This window comes from Prionailurus bengalensis, chromosome B1, assembly GCF_016509475.1.
Source record: "Prionailurus bengalensis isolate Pbe53 chromosome B1, Fcat_Pben_1.1_paternal_pri, whole genome shotgun sequence".
Classification (NCBI taxonomy): domain Eukaryota; kingdom Metazoa; phylum Chordata; class Mammalia; order Carnivora; family Felidae; genus Prionailurus; species Prionailurus bengalensis.
The window spans coordinates 7,754,850-7,769,179 of record NC_057344.1 but is presented as its reverse complement, the minus strand read 5'-3'; the positions used below and the strand labels follow the sequence as shown (position 1 = coordinate 7,769,179).

General features: G+C 41.2%; 1 protein-coding gene across 5 annotated transcripts in view; it reads left to right on the top strand.

The window, feature by feature from the left end:
• The window catches only part of ASB5 (ankyrin repeat and SOCS box containing 5), a 65,397-nt gene extending 53,682 nt beyond the window's left edge, over positions 1 to 11,715 (top strand). For 3 of the 5 annotated variants that reach the window (XM_043557914.1, XM_043557906.1, XM_043557896.1), the window contains 5 exons: positions 654 to 761; positions 2,066 to 2,216; positions 2,379 to 2,513; positions 4,757 to 4,948; positions 6,454 to 8,529. In XM_043557914.1, the coding sequence (XP_043413849.1) occupies positions 654 to 761; positions 2,066 to 2,216; positions 2,379 to 2,513; positions 4,757 to 4,948; positions 6,454 to 6,581 (714 nt within the window). In that variant the 3' untranslated portion in view covers positions 6,582 to 8,529. Of the gene's footprint in view, positions 1 to 653; positions 762 to 2,065; positions 2,217 to 2,378; positions 2,514 to 4,756; positions 4,949 to 6,453; positions 8,530 to 10,671 lie in introns of those variants that run through there. The other 2 variants (XR_006293903.1, XM_043557884.1) reach the window with 2 other exon arrangements.
• Positions 11,716 to 14,330: the final 2,615 nt, after the last annotated feature.

Sequence of the window (14,330 nt, the reverse complement as noted above, 5' to 3'; positions counted from 1 at the left end):
TGTGTGGGGCCCTGTAACAATAATTGCTTTACATACGTGATGCTGTTTAATCCTCACGATGACCCTAAAACTTAGAGGTTAAGGTACTCACCCAAATTAAAATAATTACTGCATTCTGGAACAAGGCTTCAAGCCCAAGTGTGACTGACTTGATGATCAGAGCTCTCAACAACAAGAATGGAACCTAGTCACTCCTATCCAGTGACAAAAGTTCACAACATGGCTCACTACAGTTTAGAGTATTTTCCCCCCAGTCTGGGCTAACCTGTAATTTCACAGCCCCAAATCGAAACAAGTGACCCGGCCTACCAACAGTCTCCACTTCTACAAAGTAAAAAAGAAAACAATAATAGTAATCAAACCAATTCATAAAGACCACAGAAAGTTAAGGAGGCGGAATTTTATGAAAATATTCAGAATCTACTAAACAAAACAATTTAGCCGCTACAGGGTTTAGATACGGTGGTGGTGTTACAGTATTGACGAGTTTTGACAACGGACTGCCTCTATGGTGTCTGAACTGGCCTTTCCTGCTGAACTTATACCTGCCTCCCTGAGTCTTTGGTCTTTTGTATCACTCGCTGATGACCTTTATAAAGATGATTTCGTATACTTTCTTGCTCACCTTTCAAAATCATCCATGTCGTATTTAGGGTTACAACGTAAATGCAGTTACCATAGACCACATCACCCCGCTGCACGAAGCCTGCCTTGGAGACCATGTGGCATGTGCCAGAACTCTGCTGGAGGCTGGAGCTAATGTAGGTACCGGTTAAAACCATTAATCACTTCACGTCTACTGACTAAGACAATCGCACAAAGTTCTCATGTGGCGTTTCTTTCCTTAGTAGTTTTCAAAAATTGCAGAATAATAAGAAATCACTTTGCTTCAGTGTTCTCAGTGAGCTCCAAGAAGGATTTCTAGTCATTGCAAAAACGGGTAGCATGCTGACCTGGGTCGAAGTCGGACACTTAACTGACTGAGCCACCCAGGCGCCCCAGGATGTTTTTCTTTAGATAAATTCTCAGAAACACAATTTCCCATTTCTCTGATTTACCACCAGCAAGGTGACCTCACCACAACGTTTGTCACCATCACATTTCTGGACTTTTTTCCTAGTTGAAAGGCACCTGACCATTGAATTCATTTTTGTTTGACTCTTGAGCATGTGTTGATTTCCATGACTTTTACTAGCTGCATGGCCACTCTTGTGACTGACTCATCTACCACATCATATTTCTGTTTCTCTCTTGACTTTTAAAAGCTTTGCTTAATTGGTGCAGCCACTCTGGAAAACAGTGTGGAGGTTCCTCAAAAAATTAAAAATAGACCTACCCTATGACCCAGCAGTAGCACTGGTAGGAATTTACCCAAGGGATATAGGAGTACTACGCATAGGGGCACTTGTACCCCAATGTTTATAGCAGCACTCTCAACAATAGCCAAATTATGGAAGGAACCTAAACGTCCATCAACTGATGAATGGATAAAGAAATCGTGGTTTACATACACAATGGAGTACTACGTGGCAATGAGAAAGAATCAAATATGGCCCTTTGTAGCAACATGGATGGAACTGGAGAGTGTGATGCTAAGTGAAATAAGCCATACAGAGAAAGACAGATACCATATGGTTTCACTCTTATGTGGATCCTGAGAAACTTAACAGAAACCCATGGGGGAGGGGAAGGAAAAAAAAAAAAAAGAGGTTAGAGTGGGAGAGAGCCAAAGCATAAGAGACTCTTAAAAACTGAGAACAAACTGAGGGTTGATGGGGGGTGGGAGGGAGGGGAGGGTGGGTGATGGGTATTGAGGAGGGCACCTTTTGGGATGAGCACTGGGTGTTGTACGGAAACCAATTTGACAATAAATTTCATATACTGAAAAAAAATACATAAAAAAAAAGCTTTGCTTGTTGATGCGTATGAGCTAAATATCCTCTGTCATATTTACTGCACACATTATCCCAGTGATTTCCGTTGGGTCGTAGAACTGTTTGAAATGCCTAGCGTTTAATCTCGTACCGCTCTGTGACTCTCGTTGCTGAACTCTGGCTTGGTTTAGGTAAACGCAATCACGATAGATGGCGTGACTCCATTATTCAATGCGTGCTCACAAGGCAGTGCCAGCTGTACAGAACTTCTTCTGGAATACGGTGCCAAACCCCAGCTGGAGTCCTGTCTTCCTTCTCCCACACATGAGGCCGCCAGCAAAGGTGACTTAGTTATGGGATTAGGTGACAAGGGGAGGAAGTCCCTTTAGCAACGTGGAGTGCTGCATTTTGCTTTCAATGAGTAACCGCAGGGAACAGCATGAGGTGAGGCGCATGGAGGTGGGCAGTGTCGAGAGTAAGCTCCTCTCTACTTTGTGTTGGCAGGCCATCACGAGTGCCTAGAGATACTGATATCCTGGGGCATAGATGTTGACCAAGACATTCCTCATCTGGGAACTCCTCTGTACGTAGCTTGTATGTCACAGCAGTTCCACTGCATCCGGAAGCTTCTTTATGCTGGTAATTTTCTTTAAAACCTCTCTCGTTCTGTCCGTACACGTAAGCAATGATTCAGATCCTTATTTATGTCTCTGAATAAACTGTGTAAAGATATCTCCCTGCTAAAAATGTTCTTATTCTAAGCATTGTTGCATGTAACTACATACCCCATAAAAAAAGGAATTGCATTCTTGATAATTCACAAGCTTTATCTCACAAGTCCTCAAGTCCCCCTTGTGAAGATCATACAGCGTAAAACCTCAAGGCTGATATAGTGTTGCCAAATATGTATTTCTTCATGAATAAATCCATCACAAGGAATTTGAGGGGTAGTAACTGCTTAGCTACCTTGTCTTCTACCAATCATAAGAGCTCATGTGCTCGCCCCGACTTTGTCCTGTCCCATTTACCTACAAAGACTTAACGGCCTTTTCTTCTAACTTGAAACAAACCTATGCCTCAGCGTTCAGTGTTAGCCTCCCGAAAACTTGTCCTAATCTTTTGAGACCATAATGGTGTCTCCCCCTATAGGAACAGGAGCTTTTTTTAAAAAAATTTTTTTTCTTAATGTTTATTTATTTTTGAGACAGAGAGAGACAGAGCATGAACGGGGGAGGGTCAGAGAGAGGGAGACACAGAATCTGAAGCAGGCTCCAGGCTCAGCTGTCAGCACAGAGCCCGACGCAGGGCTCGAACTCGCGGACTGTGAGATCATGACCTGAGCCGAAGTCAGATGCTTAACTAACTGAGCCACCCAGGCACCCCAGGAACAGGAGCTTTTGAGGATGTGGATTATGTCTTCTTCCCCATCATCTCCTTTCCCTAACGCAGCGCCTCCCACGTGGTAGGTGCTGAAAATACACATAAAATGAGTAAAAGGATTTCCGTGCTTTTTACTGTTTCTGCCATCATTTGGCCTCTGATACGCTCATAATATCTCAGCTAAATTATAAGCTTCTTGCAGGCAGTTTCTACTTCGTTAGTTCACTCCCGTCATATCTGTTAAGTCTTAAATATGACTTCTGCTAATAACCGTTGACACACTATTATTTTCTGGCTGTGATCGCCCACGAATTTATAGAACTAGAAGAGTTTCTTCTTTGTTGCCTTTTTTCTTCTCTTTTCTTTTCTTTTACTTTGCTAGGAATATTATTATTTCCACCAGACATTTTATACTGGGTAAGAAAGAGAATGCTGTTGGTAATTGTGGACTGATTGTTATTATCAGGCTCTGTCCTCCCATAAAACTAACATAACCAATAGAGTTTATGCTTTCTCCATGGAGATTTTGTTACGGACTGTCATTCTTTCACTAAACATTGTGTATTTGATGAAAGACTATGAAAACAATTACATTTATTGAAATGTGAAGGTAGCAGGAAGGCCTAAAGGGACCCTTAAAACGTACTGCTTCTCGTAAACGTCGTCAGTTTTATTGATAGTATCAGAAAGCAGAGTTGAAAAGGACTTACACATTTTTACCGATAGATATTTCTTGGTGTCATAACCACTTAGGTACTGGGAAATGAGATTGCTATTTCCAGTATTACAGTATTGATTCATTGCACATGTATTGAATGATCACCATGTGCCATGACTCGTACTCAGATAAAATAACTAAAGCAATAACTAATTTAATAGGTAGGGTGGTGTTTTTTTTTTAATGTAAGATTTTTAAAAAATTTACTTTGCACATGGAAATACAATGTGTCTTTCTACTTAAGAGGCTCAATGCCTTTATATATTTATCGACTTACATTGTATGAGAGAGAAGTGACAGGAAAGTCCGTGCACATTTTCCCCGAACAGCTCACACGTCTAGATTCATGAGTTTTCCAGGAAACACGAAGAGCTCTATTGCCTTAAAATAAATGAAAAGAATATGAGCAATAAACTCTTGAATAATCCTGAGGAATCTCAATCATGATGAAAACAGGTATGAGTGGGCCTCATCATGCTCTATTTGTAATACCAGTTAATATGATTACTTTGGGGGCTTTAAAGCATTTAAAAATATTTTGTATTATGGGCTCTTTCAAGCATAGGGAAAAATATTAGAGAACATAACAAACGTGCACTCTCCATCTATGTGTGTCAAGTTTTAATGTGTACATTTGAAGTGTGTGTGTGTAAGCGGGGGGGAATAACTCATTACAGACAGAGGTGAGGTCCATTTGGCATCACCCTTTTCTGCGTGCATCGAGGTAAGTGACTGGTCTAAGGGTTTTTGTTTAGATTTCTCATCATCCCTTATTTACACGTAGGTGCCGATGTACAAAAAGGCAAATACTGGGACACCCCACTGCATGCAGCTGCCCAGCAGTCCAGTACAGAAGTTGTAAACTTACTGCTGGAATTTGGAGCGGATATCAATGCTAAAAATACAGAGCTTCTTCGACCTGTAGATGTAGCGACTTCCAGCAGTTTGGTGGAAAGATTGTTGCTTCAACATGAAGGTAGGAATACTTGTGGGCACTTCAAAACACAGGGCGCCTGGGTGGCCCAGTATGTGGATCCTCTGACTCTGGATTTCAGCTCAGGCCATGATCCCAGGGTCTTGGGATAGAGCCCTGCATCGGGCTCTGTGCTGAAGGTGCAGCCTGGTTAACATTCTCTTTCTCCCTCTGCCCCCACCCCCAGCTGGTGCTCTCTCTCTAAAAATAAAAGAAAAAACAACCAAAAAAGAAAAAAAAACCCACAAAAATACATTTGCCTGAAATCAATGCAAAGTAAAGACTTTTTGTTGACATGTAAAATGATACTGGCATAACATTTAAAATATTTTTTTGAAGATGATTTTTTTTTTTAAATTTTTTTTTTCCAACGTTTTTTATTTATTTTGGGACAGAGAGAGACAGAGCATGAACAGGGGAGGGGCAGAGAGAGAGGGAGACACAGAATCGGAAACAGGCTCCAGGCTCCGAGCCATCAGCCCAGAGCCAGACGCGGGGCTCGAACTCACGGACCGCGAGATCGTGACCTGGCTGAAGTCGGACGCTCAACCGACTGCGCCACCCAGGCGCCCCGAAGATGATTTTTTAACTTAGGTTCTATCTGTAAAGAAGATAGCACAATGATCTCAGTTTTCTTTTTTTTATCTTACCTAAAGTCTGTATATGTTGGGTTAAGTTAAATGTATTCAGTTTGTTTGACAATATGCAATATGTAATTCTGTTTAATATCTGCTGATAAATATTTAGAAACATGCCCCCTTTTCTAAGGGCACATGGCTTCTATAATGTTATAGAAACAGAATCAGGAAATACTTTCATACCTAAGACTTTTGTTATTCAAAAAAATTTTTAATGGTTATTTTTTGAGAGAAAGAGAGAGATAGAATGTGAGCAGGGGAGAGGCAGAGAGAGAGAGAGGGAGACACAGAATCCGAAGCAGGCTCCAGGCTCTGAGCTGTGAGCACAGAGCCCGACACGGGGCTCAAACCCGTGAGCTGTGAGATCATGTCCTGAGCCACAGTCAGATGCTTAACTAACTGACTGAGCCACCCAGGTTCCCCAAGACTTTTGGTATTTTAAAACAGAATTTCTTAAGCGTGGCTCAGACACTATAATAAAATTTGTTTTGGTTTAACTAGTAGACCTAATTTGAGAAAAAGATACAACTTAAAACTTTCCCCCTTTAGTGCCTAACATTGTTGGGTCTTTTGATTTATATGTTCTTCAAAAAGCAGAATTTATTTCTGAGGCTTTACGTGCAATAACAATTTCATAAGCCTCAGGATTATAATGTTTTAAAGAACCCATATGGAATATACCACAATTACAATAAGACCTTATAAATAAAAGCCACTGAAATGCTTATGTAAATGTCTCTAGCATAGAGGTCGCACTACCCTATTTAATTTACCTCAAAGCACTGAAGCTTGTGGTTTGTTCTGTGCATCTTACAACATATAAAAATCCATTTGGATTTTAATTAACAAATGCCTTCCTGTCTTTTGTAGCTACTCCAAGCAGCCTTTGCCAACTTTGCCGACTCTGTATCAGAAACTACATAGGGAGGCCGAGATTGCACCTCATCCCCCAGCTCCAGCTGCCAACGTTGTTGCAGAATTTCTTACAGTACCGATAAGTCAGGGAAGTAATGCTAAATACTTGCGAAATCAAAACATTTCTGTCTCATCTGCATAGTGTATATTTCATAGTAAAATATGCTAAACACAGTATGTAAGGGATTGTGAGGCCCTGGGGAAGAAGTGAAATGTCAATTTAAATTTTAAGTGTACTAGTGAGTACTACTGTTTTATGCATTTTTACTGGTTTTTTTTTTTTTTGGACTATAGCATATTTAAAATATCTATACATTATTAGCTATTCCCATGTACCCTTTTTGATGTAGAAAAAAAGAAATTTTCATTTCAATGTTTCTTTTTATGAAAAAAAAATGTGAACTCTTACTGAAACTACGTACTTTAAAAGGCCTCCGTTCTGCCAATAATGCATTAACTTTTAAATTTTAGCTGCTGTAATTGGTGATCTCTGTGGATTTTTTATATTAATGCAAAATACAAGTATGGTTTAGAAAAGAACTACTACCCTTTTTGAAATAAAGATGGCTCTCATTCACGAAACCCACCGCGTCGAATGTGCGCTTGTCCTTATAATCATCAGTTCATCAAGAAAAGATAAACTGCCCCCTCCCTGCAAAGATCTCACTAGTCACTTTGCCACCTTAAATGTCCCCATTCCAGAAACGGGTTGGACTAAGGTTATGGCTCCTTCCATCTCTTCCTGGGATGGTTGGAACCTTACACCTTTGCTAAGACTATTTTAAGACTTCCTCCTTCTCCAGGGTAGCCTCATAAGGCCTCTCTACAGTGCTTTTGTACGAAGCACTCCAGCCTTCTTCCATCCAGAAACTGTCACTAGCTGGTGGTACCTGCAGACTGAAGACCATGAACTTCATACCCAGTTGCGAAAGAGGCCCTTCCTGGGCCATGCTTCAGGAATCAGGGCAGTCCAAGGCTGTGGAAAACAGAAGATAAAATCTCCTTCGATTGTGGGGTGTGCAAAGAAAAGAAAAAGGCTGCGCCACTTAGCAAACTTAGACACCTTACAAAATTTACCCCATACATACACCCTACTAGTGCTGTTTCCAATCTTTCTTCTGCAAAGCAATGGTGGAGGCTTAGACCGTGTTAGCAAGAGGGTATATAGCATTACAAAGTAGTGTCTTCGGCAAGGTTATTACTGTGTTTATTTTCTTCTGCCTTAAACATACTTTAGCGCGGTATAAAGCATAATAAAACAAACTGTGTCTTCTTTGTAATTTAGACTAAGTTTGAGTCTATTGTGGACTGAGAAATAAGATAGGATACTTACTATAGTGTAACGTAGAAAATGTTTTGATGAGTTTTATAAATTTATCAAAGTTTGATAAAGTATTTTGACCACTATTTTAATAATAAGCCCAGGGCCTATTTTTTCCTTTCTTCTCGGTTCTTGGCTGAATTTTGGATACCTATGGGAAATAAACTATTCTTGAATGTAACCCCAAAGTCACTAAGATCACATCGTTAAGTCGTGTTTAGATTTTCAAAAATAGAAATAAGACTGTAGCATGTGTGTTAAAAAAATGTCTTCTGTGTGCCTAGAGACTTTTAAATGAGGCTATTCTACTAAATAGCTCAGCCTAACAAATTTATAATGTCCTCATGAATAATGTGCATTTAATTGTTTAATTATAGAGTAACCTCATTACATATAATTGGGTATTCAGACTGCTTTTTTAGTAAAACAGGTGTTGACTAGTATTTTCCCTGAGCTAGACATATGTAGGCTTAGGGTGTAAGCTAATATAATTCGTCCCTTTTCACTGGGCTTGTGCCAATAAGTACACATCAATATTAAAATTAAAACGGATACTTTAAAATTTTAGTATGCTGATACCTTTTATCTTTGCTTGGGTATGATTGTCTTATCGAAGAAGTGTTCTAATTTAACTGTATCATGTGTTTGTTGATATGTTAAAGTGTGACTATTATCACTGGAATAAAACACTTTTTTTTTTTCTGTTCTAATTAGTATTTGGTTTTATAATTGAAGGTAATGGAGAATAAGATTCAGTTGCCCTAATTTTTTTCAACATTAGTTTCAAATCACTGTATTATGGGCATTAGGAGAGTAGTGCAGACTGAAACAGATACTTTGGAGGCCTTCTAATCCAAATCTTACTGTGTGCGCACACACACACACACACACACACACACACACACACACAAAGATCTAAGGACAAAATCCCACAAAGGCAAAGACCAAGCAACACCAAACTATTTGACATGAGATTAAAGTACCATGAAATTAATCACTGTAGTAAGGCACTGCTGAAACATTTATTTTGTAGGAAAAGGTATTTAATTTCTACTCTTGTTTTAGCCACAAAGTATATTTGATGTTTCCGAAGAAGTGAACAGAGACACTATGTGAAACATGGCCCCTTTGGAAAAGAAGGTCTGAATGTACTGTGTTCATTGCTCTGTGATGGTCTTGAACCCAAGTGACTGTGGCTATCTGTTTACAAAGTAACTTTATAAATTATTCTCTCTCCCGGATTAGTCTCACTTTTTTACTCTAATTTTTCAACTTTGTTATTCTAACTATCATTTATAATTAGTTTAAGGCCTGCCTTCTCTCTTAAAAACCTAAACAATCATTATCAGATTTTTCAGTGTTGGTGGCAGGAAATTTATTCAGAAAATTCAGGTGTAGGGCACCTGGGTGGCTCAGTTGGTTAAGTGTCAGACTCCTGATTTTGGTTCAGGTCATGATCTCAACGGTTCATGGGATTGAGCCCCACATCCGGCTCTGTGCTGACAGTGCAGAGTCTGCTTAGCATTCTCTCTCTCTCTCTCTCTCTCTCTCTCTCCTACTCATGCATGCTCCCTCTTCTCAAAATAAATAAATAAACATTTTTTTAAAAAAGGAAAAAAGGGGAGCCTGGGTGGCTCAGTCGGCTGAGCAACCGACTTCAGCTCAGGTCATGATCTCACGGTTTTTGAGTTGGAGCCCCGCGTCAGGCTCTGTGCCGACAGCTCAGAGCCTGGAACCTGCTTCTGATTCTGTGTCTCCCTATCTCCCTGCCCCTCCCCCACTCATGCTGTGTCTCTGAAATACACATTAAAAAAATTTTTTTTAATAAAAAAAAGGAAAAAAAATTGAGTTACTACCCTTCCATCTGCTCTTAAACAATTCACTTCAGCTCTCGAGGTCTCAGTTTTCTCCTTTTTTAAATGATAGGTATCTTCCCATTTTGAGTAGTATGCTCAAATTCAAGGAGTCTTTTAATAAGTAACTTTTGAAATTCAGATACATTTTTTTTTAATGCTTATTTATTTTTGAGAGAGAGAGTGAGGGAGACACAAGCTGCAGCAGGCTCCAGGCTCTGAGCTATCAGTACAGAGCGTGATGTGGGCTTAAACTCAGGCACTGTGAGATCATGACCTGAGCCAAAGTCAGACGCTTAACCGACTGAGCCATGTAGGCACCCCTCAGATACATTTTTCAAAACATTTTTGGTGTCTGAGAGGCTTACCTTACAGATACAAATTTTACAAAGCACATATTCAGGCGTATAAAAGCCAACTTTATTCTTCTTGTAGAACTTCACGTTTATCGCGAGCTTCCCTTTCACCCAGTGAACTCTGGCCACTTTGGGGTAAACTCATTCAATTCAGTGCTTTCTCAGTCTCTCAGCTACACTCTTCAGATGGAGCCTGTTAATGCCAGTCTTTTTTCTTCCTTCCCCATTCTTTCTGGGGTAGCATCTGAATTCCAAAAGATTCTGTGAAACCCACTTTTCGGCGGGAGTGTTCACTGGCCAGGGTGTGCCCCCCGGAACACTCCTGTGTCAGAGGAACAAGTGTTTGCGTCAGGAGACAGATCACAAAGGGCCTTTTACAGGGAAGCTCCAGAAAGCTTCCAGTGGGAAAGTCAGAAAGCACACTTGATTCTCCCTCAAGTACTCTTGCCTCCTTGCCTTTGCCCCTGCTGTTCCTCTGCCTGGAACGCTCCGCCCGCTACCTTGTCATTGCTGTATACGGGCACGCACTGGCTACAAAATTACTCCTCCCCTTTGAGTTGCAAGTAATCTCCCTGTTTGAGAACGGTTTGCTCCTTGTTCAGCAAAACATCCTTGTGAAGTAAAGCTCTCTGAATTTTCTCTCGGCAGGCGATCCATCAAAAACCACCACCGACTTTGATGGCTATCTGGCTGGTACGAAACTTTGGTAGATCTTACAGGATGACTGTGGATTAATGCAAACTTCATCAGGCAGTAACTCCAATTATAGCCATGCCCCCCCCCCCCCATTTGACATCTCTTTACTGGAATAAATCACCACAGTCCTAGCAACTGTGACGCCATTACCCATCTGGAAAGTACCTTTCCCCTCTGTCACAATCTGCAAGAACCACCAAAAGTAGTTTGCTTTTATTTATCAGGACCCATAGTGCACGCTCATGATCTTGCCATAGGGTCAAATCCGTTTTCGTGCTTTCTGCCGGAAGATGAGCCAAGGTTTCTAAGTGTCTTCACGTTCCACGGAACATCATGTGTGCACTCTACGGATGATGCCATGCTGACTGGACCTGGATCTTGATGCCTTAGTAAGAAGCAGGTCAACTAGTGGAAAAGGGAAACCTCACTCCACCTATAAAGCAACGGATCCCTCAGCATCCAGTCAGGAAGAGGGAAGTAACTACACAATTTAAACAAGAACTTAATCTAAGGAAGTGGTTAAACAGATGCCGGCAAACTGAAAAACTAAAATGGGGCCATCAAATTAACAGAAATAGACGATTCAGGAAGCAATTGCTCGTGCTAGAGAACACAGTTAAGAAGTGCAGGCTGTAAGAGCCGAGAACTCGAAGGGAAACTTCTATGGACTGACTTTTTGCAGGGTGAGAGTACACAGCTGGAGCCAAGGCTTCGGAAGCTCAGAGTAAAATCCGGGACTCTTTAAGGAGGGCCGCTTCTCAGGGCTTGGTAAACGTCTGAACCATTAAGATGAAATCTGCTCCAGGAGAGCCAAAGAAAGTTGGAGATCCAACCACCTGCCCCTGCCAGGTTATGCTTTGTTGCTACAGCAACACCCCTGCAAATTCATGTGGAAATAGCAAGCGCCTTTTCCCCTCCCTTTCCCTCCTGGCCTCCCTCTAGCTCCCCCTATTGGCAAAGTTTAATAAAGCTTTCAGCAAAGGAGAAATCACATTGTGGTGGAAAGACGGGCTAAATACAGAACGTGTTTGAAACAGAGATGTATCTGCTTATCAACTGGCACATTTATTACGGGAAGGCTTTAGCCCTTAGCAAAACGTTGCTTAATTAAGCCCCAATCTGTAGCCCTAATCTAGCTCCTTAGCTGTTACCACCTAAATCTTGGGTTAGCACTCATGCTAAAACCTAAACACTTTCTCTAACCTTAATGAGTTTGTTATTTCCCAAAACTCACAAAAAACTCACATATCGGGACGCCTGGGTGGCTCAGTCGGTTAAGCGACGGACTCTTGATTTTGGCTCAGGTCATGATCTCATGGTTTGTGGGTTTGAGCCCTGTGTTTGAGCCAGTGTGGAGCCTGCTTGGGATTCTCTCTTTCCCTCCCTCTCTCTGCCCTCCCCTGTGCTTTCTCTCTCAAAATAAATAAATAAACTTAAAAATCCTCACATATCACAGATTGTATCATCTGTACTTTTGTTCACATTAGTCATTCCGTGTGGAATTGTCCCCATCCCCCCCATCCCACAGATTTCCATGATTGTCTTAGAAACAACTTATTCTTACTGAGATCTTACTATGTACTGCACACCCTTCTAGGCTCTTTGCATATTTAACTTTATTTAATCATTAACACAACCCTGTGGGGTATAACTTATTTATTTCCACCTTTTAAACATTTTACAACTTGCCCAAAGTCACATAACTAATAAAAAAGTAGAGCTGGTCCTCCAATGCCTGTCATAAACAATTTAAAATATCGCCTCATAAAATCCAAATCAAATGTCACCTTCTCTGAAAAGACTCCTAGAGTCCCTCAATCCAAACTACATGCTTCCTCCCTGATATATTTTTACCATGGCGGAGCTTTTCAGTGTACATGATCTTTTCACTGGTATTTATATCTGTGCACCTTCTATAAATAATCTAGTGCCCAGCTGCCTAATAGAACCCCCTGCGGTGACAGCATTGTATCTGTGCTGTCCAACATGGGCAGCCAGCAGCCACACGTGGGTATTTAACAGATGAAACGCAGCAAGTGTCACTCATGTTATTCTATTTTATTTAAATTTATATATAAATAGCCACAGGTGGCTAGGGGCCACCATATTGGATTGTGAAGATGCAGTGAGTAACACAGTACAGAACAGTTAGTCATTCGTGAAAAACTTCACTGGGCAAAAAGAAAATACTTCCATAGCTTCGTTCTTCTCTTTCAAACCATATACAGACTCACACTGACTTTATTATTAATTTTCTTTTTTTTTTCTTTTTTTTTTTTAATTTTTTTTCAACGTTTATTTATTTTGGGGACAGAGAGAGACAGAGCATGAACGGGGGAGGGGCAGAGAGAGAGGGAGACACAGAATCGGAAACAGGCTCCAGGCTCCGAGCCATCAGCCCAGAGCCTGATGCGGGGCTCGAACTCACGGACCGCGAGATCGTGACCTGGCTGAAGTCGGACGCTTAACCGACTGCACCACCCAGGCGCCCCGTAATTTTCTAATGTTTATTTATTTATTTATTAATGCTTTTTGTGTTTGCAGGAGAGAGAGAGAGACAAAGCATTAGCGGGGGAGGCGCAGAGAGAGAGGGAGATAAAGAATCCGAACCAGGCTCCAGGCTCTGAGCTGTCAGCACAGAGCCTGATGCAGGGCTTAAACTCATGAACTGTGAGATCATGACCTGAGCTGAAGTCGGATGCTTAACCGGCTGTGCCACCCAGGTGCCCCTAATGTTTATTTATTTTTAAGAGAGAGGGAGAGAGAGACAGAGCAGGGAGAGGCAGAGAGAAGGAGACACAGAATCCAAAGAGGCTCCAGGCTCGGAGCTGTCAGCACAGAGCCCAACTTGGGAGTCGTACCCACGAACCTCGAGATCATGACCTGAGCCAAAGTCCCAGGCTTAACTGAGCCACCCAGGCGTCCCATGGTTTGCTTTATTAATAAATCTCTATATGAATAAACATGCCACAAAACATTATATAGCTTCACTATCAAACTCTATCCCATATTTTATCTTGCGTATGTATCTACATGCTACACTGGTGTTTTTTTGCAAAACTTTTTGAAGGATTTTAACAAATCTGTTGCGTATTTAGTTTATAACTGTCGATGCTACACTTTTTTCCCCTCTGCATTGTTCACTGATAAATCCCAAGTAACTAGGTCAGTGCCTGGCACATACTAGGGACTCAAATAATTGTTGAATGAATGAATCATCTATACCAGGGCATCCTTGTGAAATGGGAAAACTTACAAATTTTTATAAACAACGTAATAATTAAGGAAAGAGGTTAAGTCTGTAGATATTAGACATTTATTCACTTTAATTTCGAAAATTTTTTCTTTGGCGTTTTGGAGCAAATACTCTACCATTTCTGATTTCTAAACAAAAACTGACCTTGTCTTCTGGAAGCTTCTCCCATCCTCAAAATGTTTGACCGACAATAGGCCTTTGGCTGGGCTGAATCCACAATATCTAAAAAGTAAATTTGGAAGGACAAAGGGTTGGGAGAAGAGAGGCTAACTACAACCAAGATTGGGGCCAGGAATCGCCCCAGACCAGAGCGTCAGCTCTGCAAACTGGGGAGCGCGCGAGGCCCAGCG